This window comes from Gekko japonicus, unplaced genomic scaffold (genome assembly GCF_001447785.1).
Source record: "Gekko japonicus isolate JY-2015 unplaced genomic scaffold, Gekko_japonicus_V1.1 scaffold2449, whole genome shotgun sequence".
NCBI lineage: Eukaryota > Metazoa > Chordata > Lepidosauria > Squamata > Gekkonidae > Gekko > Gekko japonicus.
In genome coordinates, this window is record NW_015174911.1 from 11,779 (window position 1) to 21,779 (window position 10,001).

A 10,001-nucleotide genomic window follows, 5' to 3' on the forward strand; every position below is an offset into this window, starting at 1 on the left:
CCTCCCAGGAGTAAATGTGTTTCTTCACAGCCCCTGCAAATATATATATATGTTCAAGGTATGAAAGAAGATATTTTATCTGGACACCAGATAAAATATCAAAATGTTCTGGAACGGCTAACAAAAATTGTTGGAAATGTAAGAGCAAAGTGGGCACATTTATACATGTTTGGTGGAGATGTGGGAGAATCCAAAACTATTGGATTAAAATATACAAGGCATTAAAAGAGATTACACCATTAGATATACCATCTTTACCGGAAGTAGCTCTACTAAATATGCTACCAAATAATTATAGTAGCGAGAATAAATATTTAATAAGTTACACATTTACTGCGGCAAGAATTTTATTAGCAAAATACTGGAAAGAAGAAAAAATCCCCCCCAAGGAAGAACCGTTAGACAAAATGTTATCATTAGCAGAGATGGACAGATTAAGTGTACTTTTCCAAGGAAAAGACTATGAGATATTTGTAAAAAGATGGAAGAAGTTTTATGTATGGGTAAAAAGGTAAAGGTAAAGGTTCCCTTGCTCGAAAGCCAGTCGAGTCCGACTCTAGGGTTGCGGTGCTCATCTCCGTTTCAAAGCCGAAGAGCCAGCGCTGTCCGAAGACGTCTCCGTGGTCATGTGGCCGGCATGACTAAACACCAAGGCGCACGGAACGCTGTTACCTTCCCACCGAAGTGGTACCTATTTATCTATTTGCAATTTCTTGCTTTCGAACTGCTAGGTTGGCAGGAGCTGGAACTAGAGACGGGAGCTCACTCCGTCATGCGGCACACTCGGGTCTTGAACTGCTGAACTACTGACCTTCCACAGCCTGCAGTTCCGCGTCTTAACCACTTGAGCCACCAGAAGGGGGAAAAAAGTGACTCGCAAGGATAAATGTATTGTATCTGATATGTGGATATGTGTGATATAAACAATAAATAACCAGTTTTTAAAAGAAATATGAAAGAAGAAGTGGCTCAAACAGACAAGGGGTCCCTCAGCTGTATGGGCACACTGTGCCATCAGTAAAGCAAAGAGAAAACAAAGCCAAAAACACACCAAGCCCTGATATAAATTCCGTGGTAAGCGCGAAGGGAATATCTCTCTCCCACGAGACAGAGCACAGTCAGCAATCCGGCGCACATCTCCAGTTGAAAGGGACCTGGGCGCAGTGACGCGAAAGACCCCTGCCCGAGACCCTGGAGAGCCACTGCCTCTCTGAACAGACAATACCGACCTTGATGGACCGAAGGTCTGATTCTGTGCAAAGGAGCGTCATGTGTTTCATCGGCCCAGACGGCCCCGCCTCGCCACACAAATATCTCTCCCGCTCCCGCTCTTTCCCACTTGTCGGTCCAAGTCGATTGGTGACCCCTGCATCAAGAAGACTCTGCATCTTGGCCCTGACCCAGATAGCCCCAAGGCCAGCCCGATCTCGTCAGATCTCGGAAGCTACGTGGGGTCGACCCTGGCAAGTGCTTGGATGGGAGACTTCCAAGGAATACCAGCCGTCGGGAGGCAGGGGCAGGCTTCATTCAGCCGCCTCTCTGGAAATCCTCCAGGCCCCCAGCAGGGGTCAGTCACCAGAGGTCGCCATGGCTTCCAGGCACACGCCCACACCCACACACCAATGCTCCCTCTAAGCTGCAGAGTCCTGTGAGCAAAAATCCTACTTTGTGAGCTGCTGGCATTAAAATTGTGAGCAGGTGATTTGGCTACTGCATGAATTAGTTTGCTCTGGAGCCCCATCCCTCCTGAGCCGAGACACCAACCCCCCCCCCCAAAAAAAGAAAACCCTGCATCTCCCTGTCTGGTTGAGTTGTATGTCAGTTATTTATTTCCTGAAGCCATACAAGCAGTTACAATAGAAGAAAGGGAGCGTCTACCCCAAAATCATATGCCTCCAAGCAATGCTCCCTCTAAGCTGTGGAGTCTTGCGAGCAAAAATTCTGCTTTGTGAGCTACCGGCATTAAAGTTGTGAGCGAGCGATTTGGCTGCTGCATGAATCAGTTTGCTCTGGAGCCCCATCCTTCCTGAGCGAAGACGAAAATATGTGAGCCGGAGGCTAAGAAACTGTGAGCTGGCTCACACTGACTCGGTTTAGAGGGATCACTGCCTCCAAATGGAAATCTGCTGTTGTCTGAAAGAAGTTCAGCCACGCTCTTGTAGATGCAGCTGTATTTTTTGAGTACTGGCAATATCTTAAGAACACTACCGCTTCTCTTAAAGCCCATCTGGCAGCAGTTGCCGCTTTCCCATGAGCCCTTTGGAAAGTAAGGAAAGGATTGAGAAATTTCCTCGAAGGCTTGACGAAAGCGACCACCTTTCACGGTCCGGTCCCTCAATGAAGCGTATCCTAGTTCCAGCTAGATTAACGTCAAACCCTTCTGAGCCTCCGGCTCCACGCTCTCCCGGTTGCTTACAGCAGAAACATCATTTTAAATTGCAATTACCTCTGCCTGTCGAGTTAATGCATTAACATTCGTTGACACATGACCCACCTTGTTTTGAAATGACATAATTATAAGTTGGTCTAAACTCCCAGCATGGAATTCTTAAAGCAGTCGAGCCATTCCACGCTAACCAGGATATGGCATTACCGATCTTCTTTCCTTCCGAGAGCCAGTCTGGTGCAGTGGTTAAGTCTGCGGACTCTAATCTGGGAGAGCCGAGTTTGATTCCCCACTCCTCCACTTGCACCTGGCTGGATGACCTTGGGCAAGCCGTAGTTCTGATAAGAGCTGTTCTTGAAAAAGAGTCATTTCTGTCAGAGCTCTCTCAGCCCCACCTACCTCACAGGGGGTGTCTGTTGTGGGGAGGGGAAGGGAAAGGAGTTTGTAAGCCGCTCTGAGACACCTTTGGGTAGTGAAGGGCGGGGTAGAAATCCAATCTCTTCTTCTGCTCTTCTTCTTCCTCATCTTACTGATCTCTCCTTGGGCATGGAACATGCTTTACTGATGACGAACTGAAGCATTCAGAAAAGATCCATATTTTCTCACTTGCTGCAGAGGCCTGGAACCCGAGCTTAAGGCATATTCTGTTGGGATCGTCTTCCCGAAATAATTGTGCTCACTTCATCAGGGCTTGGGGTAGCCCCATAGACCACATCTCTAAAAGCTGCCATTTGGTCTCGTGCCTTAGCATTCATCAGGCTCTACTCCGATAGACGTCAATCCCAGAAGAAACAGACGTAGGCAAAATAGACTATGTGGTTCGTTCACCGAGCAGCTCAAGCGGTTGTCTGTGTGGCCCTGCATCCCCCTCCTTCCCACCCTACAGGCCATCTAGTCCAACTCCTCCTGCTCAGTGGAGGCTCAGCCTACAGCAGTGGTGGCGAACCTATGGCACGGGGGCCAGAGGTGGCACTCAGAGCCCTCTCTGTGGGCACGCGTGCCGTCGCCCCAGCCAGGCCCAGACCATCATTAAAGTGTCGGATTCTCTGTCAAATAATTTCAAGTAAATGAAAGCATTTGGGATTGCTTTCCTTACTTTGTTTGGATCATCTTAAGTTAATGTATGAGTTGTTTTTTTCTAAAGTAAAACCTCAGTATTCAGGTTAAATTGCCGAGTTGGCACTTTGCGATCAATAAGTGGGTTTTGGGTCGCAGTTTGGGCACGCGGGCTCTAAAAGGTTCGCCATCACTGTGCTGCTGAAAGACGGCCGGTGAGGGGGAGCTCACCATCTCCCGAGGCAGCCGCTTCCACTGTTGCAAAACTCTGACTCTAAAAAAGCTTCTCCTAGCACTGTAACCAAAGAATTTTCACAGTAAGACGGAGGCAACTGGGCACGCCCTTCCCGCCCTCACTGAAGGTTTTCCCACTACCTCTTGGATCACTGTTAGGAAGGGAGAAGAGCCTCTTGAGCTCTGGAACTTCCTGTGGCTGGCCTTGCGCATGCGCAGTTCGGCTGTCCAGATGGCCACATAATGGACACCAGGCACAAGTAAGTGCAGGAGTGTCTTGTGAAACACACCAAAGGGTTCCCTCCCCGGCAGTTTTCCCCTACATAGGCCAGCCCGATCTCGTCAGATCTCAGTTCTCTTTAGCTTGGAGAAACGACGACTGAGGGGTGACATGATTGAGGTTTATAAGATTATGCCTGGGATAGAGCAGGTGGAGAGAGAGGTCCTTTTCTCCCTTTCTCACAATACAAGAACCCGTGGGCACTCCATGAAATTGCTGAGCGGTCGGGTTAGAACGGAGAAAAGGAAGTCCTTCTTCACCTAAAGAGTGATGAACACTTGGAATTCACTGCCACAGGAAGTGGTGGCGGCTACAGGCATGGACGGCTTCAGGAGGGAATTAGATAAGCATATGGAGCAGAGGTCCATCAGTGGCTGTTAGCCACATGGTATAGATAGGGACTCTGGGGCAAGGGATGCTCTGTCTTCTTGGTTCTTGGGGGGGGTCAACAGTGGGAGGGCTTCTAGTGTCCCGGCCCCACTGGTGGACCTCCTGATGGCAACTGGTTTTTTTGGTCACTGTGTGATACAGAGTGTTGGACTGGATGGGCCTTTGGCCTGATCCAACATTGGCTTCTCCTATGTTCTTATAAGAGGGAATTAGATAAGCATATGGAGCAGAGGTCCATCAGTGGCTATTAGCCACAAGGGATAGATAGGGACTCTGGGGCAAGGGATGCTCTGTCTTCTTGGCGCTTGGTGGGGGGTCAACAGTGGGAGGGCTTCTAATGTCCTGGCCCCACTGGTGGACCTCCTGATGGCACCTGGTATTTCTGGCCACTGTGTGACAGAGTGTTGGACTGGATGGGCCTTTGGCCTGATCCAACATTGGCGTCTCTTATGTTCTTAGAAGCTAAGCAGGGCCGGCCCTGGCTAGGGTCCAGGGGTTGCCGTAAGTGAGGTGTGACTCAATGCCTCTTTCCGTCACCTTTATAGTCCGTTTGTGTTTTGCTCATAAGGAACACCTTCATGCATTACAAGAATAAAACAGGATAACCAGAACCAGATATGAACTTTTGATCGCCGTGTCTTCTTTTGTCTCTCCTTTTTTGCAGATACTCTGAACTATTACTTGGTCTGCAGTGCTGGCTCCCCAAATCCCTTCCAGCAGGTGAGTGGTGACATCCCCTTCCCCACGCATTGTTCCCTCTAAGCTGGGTAAGTGTGAGCCAGCTCACAGTTTTTTAGCCTCCAGCTCACCCATTTTTGGTCTTCGCTCAGGGAGGATGGCTCCAGAGCAAACTGATTTATGCAGTAGCCAAATGGCTCGCCCACAATTTTAATGCCAGTGACTCACAAAGTAGACTTTTTGCTCACAAGACTCCACAGCTTAGAGGGAGCATTGCGTCCCACGCGCGCACATCCCCTTTCATTAAGCTATTCTTCAGCATGACTGGAAGTCTGAGCGGCGAGTCATCAGCCTGGCTTCTTCCAAACATGGGGAGTATTTTTAGTATTTGTGCGTTCAATCTTCCAATAAAGAAAGGGCGTGGGCTTTAATGAGAGTGATGGATGGAGGACGGACCACAGTTCTCCCTCCATAGCGTGCGGCCGTGCAGTCCCAGACTATGACCTCATCTTCTTGCAAGACCAACGATAAGCGGGATTGATCGGTGTCTGGGGTGGGCAGAAACAAAGAAAGGTGTCGAATCCTGTTTAAAGAGGGCGAGGGCTGTACAGTGGCAGCAGAGCTGTGCTGTCAGACACAGCCAGTCGCCAGAATTCCAGAAAGCGGGACCAGCTCGGATCAGAGACTGGATCGGACGAGTAATGGCCTGGAGGGGAGGGGAGAAGCGGTAGGCAGAGGAAGTCGGGAGAAATCTTCTCACCCATCTCGTTTCTGGTAGGAGTCACCTCCCTGCCCTGCTTCGTATGCATTTGGCGGGGACGTACGCTCGAAGACACAGGCCTGCTAATGTTCTGTGTAGTTCTGTCCCGCGGCGGGGCTTGTGGGAGACATTTGGGGCTTTGAGCAGAAAGTTCTCACGCTCAGAAGGAGTGCTCCCTGTTGGGTTGCCAACCTCCAGGTAGCACCTACGATTGATCTCCAGGCGGCCAAGATCAGTTCTCCTGGAGGAAACGGCTACTTTGGAGGGTGGCGTCTGTGGTAGCATTCGCCACTGGGGCCCCTGGCCTCCCCCGGCCCCACCCCCCAGAATCTCCAGGTATATCCCAACCCGGATCTGGCAACCCCGGCTGTCCACCAGAATGGCCATATCCTCTTCACTTCCATTCGTGGGGCCTGCGGGGTTAGAGTTACAGTCCTGCACGGCTCAGCCTCCCTCCCGAGTGGTCAGGCTGCCTAATGCCCTGGCTGAGGAGCTCTTACCTGGAGCATGAAGTCAGAAATGCAAACAGAGATGCAGCCACGAATTGTGTCATCTCGCTCGATCGCTTTTCCGTTGGACACCACTCCTTCCATACCTTCTTCTTTAAAAGACATTCAGCTCTTTAGTGCTGTTGTTCTCGTGGTTATCATTCTTGGCAGAAGGATCGTAGAATCATAGAGTTGGAAGGGACCTATAGGGTCATCTAGTCCAACCCCCTGCACAATGCAGGATATTCACAAATACCTCCCCCCCACACACACACCCAGTGACCCCTGGTCTATGTCCAGAAGATGGCAAAAAAGCCTCCAGGATCTCTGGCCAAAGTGGCCTTGGGGAAAATGGCTTCCTGACCCCAAAGTGGCGATCAGCCTTTCCCTGGGCGTGCAAGAAAGGGCTAGGAGAACTAAGCACTGATGCAACCCTTCCTGCCCCCCCCCCTTCTTGTGATCTGTCTAAGTTCACAGGATCAGCATTGCTGTCAGGTGGCCATCTAGTGGTGTTATGATTGAAATTACGCTTCGGCAAGCCATAGCACAGATCTGTGTTTTTATTTATCTGGGCATTTATACCCTCACCTCTCCCTGCACTCCAGTTGGCCCTGGTTTGCCTGGTTTGCCACTTGTACGGCTGTGGAGAGGAAAGCACTCCAGAGAGTTGTTATTACAGCCCAGAAGATCATTGGCTGCCCTCTCCCATTCCTGGAGGAATTGTATAGTTCTCGATGTTTGAAAAAAGCAAAGAACATCTTGCAGGATTTGTCACATCCTGAACATTCCCTGTTTGAACGGCTGCCTTCCGGCAGAAGATATAGGGCAATTAAAGCAAGGACAAAATAGATTAAAGAATAGTTTTTATTCGAGAGCTATCATTGCCTTAAATGCAGTATGAAATTGGAATTTGGGTGACATTGGTGGTTTTAAGTTGCTACGTGAACCTTAAGGGAGTTGTGGGACAGTTGTGAATGGTGTGTGAGTGTATATGAATATTGTTGTAGATCACCGAAATGATTGCATCTTTAATGTCATTGTACTATGTACAATGACAATAAAGTTGTTTATTATTATTATTATATTATTATTATTATTATTATCCATCTTTGTAATTGGCTGGTGCTTGACCCTTTAAGGGATGGCCTTCGGGTCGCTTCCGAGAGAATATTCTTCCTTCTCATGCTGGTTAGCGGCTCTTATCTTGGAAGCCTGACTTGCTTCCTCTCGCCCCTTCATTCCCGCTGTGAGACGGCCTGGCTCATCCTAGTGTTTTGGATAGCTCAAGTAATGATTTTTTGACCCGTAGCCCGCAATTAGGGTATAAGATGTTCAGTTTTACCAACGCATCTCGTCTCGCGGTCTGGCTCAGTTTCGCCGTGCGTGCATGTGTGTGCGAGACCCAGCAGGTGAGACCTCAGCCTGCCACGTCTGTAAGCTTGATCGTTGCTTATCAAAATATCTTCATAAAGAAACCTGAGATGTTGCGTATTGTTTCCTTGGGATTTCTGTGAACCTGGATCTCCTAGCCAGAGCCACAAACAGGTTCACGGAAGTGATTGATAAATACAGTCTGATGGACTATACCATTAAAAAAATTCAATAGCTAACTGTGTGTGAACTGGCAAAATCCAGTTGGAAAGTGGATTAAAAGTGGATTATTTAGCGTGTGTGACCGCAGCATCCGTCTGCTGAAATAAAAGTACAGCCCATTCCAACGCACCTTTCCGTAAAGTATCTCATCACTCACAAGATCCAAGCGTGTTTAGAAGGGACAGTTTTTACAGGTTCTGTGGAAGATATTCCACTTACTAGATAAACTCCTACAATTTGCTGAAGTTTCTTTCATTGAATGTTTCGTTCCTCCCCCCCCCCCCCCCGAAGTCGATGGGTTTAAGAGACGCAGAATCTTGAAGGAAGATTAATGGAACTCAGGTTAAGATTTTCAAAACAAAGGCATGTATGGGGGTGGGGAGGAAGGAAATGTGAAACCTGTTGTGATCATAGAATCATAGCATGTTAGAGTTGGAAGGGACCTTGCAGGTCATCTAGTCCAACCCCCTGCACTCTGCAGGAGCATAGCCGAAAGATAGCCCTACATACCCAAAACATACTCGAAAGATGGTCGTCCAGCCTCCGCTTGAAAACGTCCAGCGAAGGAGCATCCACCCCCACCCCCCCGAGGCAGACTGTTCCACGGCTCAACCACTCTTATCGTTAGGAAGTCTCTCCTGATATGTAGCCGGTAACGACTCCCTTGTCATTTCCACCCATTAGATCTAGTCTTGCAATCCGGAGCAAGAGAGAATAGATCTGCTCCATCTTCTACATGACAGCCCTTCAAATACTTGAAGACGGCAATCCTGTCCCCTCTAAGCCTTCTCTTTCCCAGGCTAAACAGACCCAACTCTTTCAGCCTTTCCTCGTAAGACTTGGACTCCAGCCCTCTCACCATCCTGCTTGCCCTCTTCTGGACACGCTCCAGAATCTACAGCTTGGTGTTTTTTAGAAACCTTCGCGCCTTTTTACCATTTGTCACTTTGCTTGGTTCTGTTCTAGAGCGCGCTCCCTTCCTCCAGACTCTTTATTTCCTCCAAACTGATTCCTTATGCCTATTTCTGCAGAACCCAGCAAGATGCTCAGGGACCCACGACTTGGAACGAAACAGGGCATGCACAACTGCTTGCTTGTGCCTGGACAGACAGTTCCTCAATAATTCAGGATAGCTTTGCCACTCACAGCTCAGTCGTGGCGGGGGGGGGCGGCTTCCCTCGGGCCACCCCCGAGGACTGAGATGCCATGTTTTTGTGTCCCAAGCAGAAGCTGTCAGGAAGCCACAAAGCCCTGGTGGAGATGCAAGACGACGTGCTGGAGCTGATGAGGTCGGCCGTCAGGGAGTACCCCACCTCCAAGGTAAATCTGGACGAGCGCGTCTCTATAGAAGCCATATAGGTGGCCAAACGGCAGCTCGGGAGCCGCATGTGGCTCTTTCGCACAGTCTAATTTAATGTTAATATAAAGCAAATTTGCATATTTTTCAGTAAAAACAAGTGTGTTGTATTTGTTCGTGTCTTGCGGCTCTCAAACATCTGACGTTTATTCTGCGTGGCTGTTACGTTGAGCAAGTTTGGCCACCCCTGTTATAGACACAGACACAGACACACACATATATATAGATTACGGCTGCTTTCTTTCCCGTCTGCTGGCCTTTGCAACCCACATGCAAAGGGGTACAGCTCATATAGTCAACAACAAATAATGAATAACCGATAAGCTGTAGATAATGCAAAAAGCATTTATAATCTTACAAAATTACAGAAATTCTTAGATTCAAAGCATATAATGCAATCTTTTATGTAATTCCAGATGGATGAACTTCTCCGGAGTTAAACTTCCATTTCATAAGAAGAACGTCTTCCAAACATCAAAATCTCAGCAGTCGTCTCTTCTCATTCCATGGTTATATCCATTACAATTCATCAATTTGAGCCAGTTTCGTGTAGTGGTTAAGTGTGCGGACTCTAATCTGGGAGAACCAGGTTTGATTCCCCACTCCACTTACACCTGCTGATGTGACCTTGGGTCAGTCACAAGCTCTGGCACAGCTGTTCCTGAAAGAGCAGTTTGTGTCAGAGTTCTCTCAGCCCCACCTACCTCACAGTGTGTCTGTTGTGGGGAGGGGAAGGGAAAGGAGTTTGTAAGCCGCTCTGAGACTCCAAGTGAAGGGCG

At 48.7% G+C, this 10,001-nt stretch overlaps 1 protein-coding gene across 1 annotated transcript in view; it reads left to right on the plus strand.

Moving 5' to 3' along the window:
• Positions 1-5,010: 5,010 nt before the first annotated feature.
• Positions 5,011-10,001, plus strand: part of LOC107122010 (protein tweety homolog 3-like) — a gene marked incomplete at its 5' end in the record, with an annotated part of 32,326 nt that continues 27,335 nt past the window's right edge. Inside the window, 2 exons of the mRNA XM_015425031.1 lie at positions 5,011-5,066; positions 9,093-9,185. Coding sequence (XP_015280517.1) covers positions 5,011-5,066; positions 9,093-9,185 — 149 coding nt within the window. The remainder of the gene's footprint in view (positions 5,067-9,092; positions 9,186-10,001) is intronic.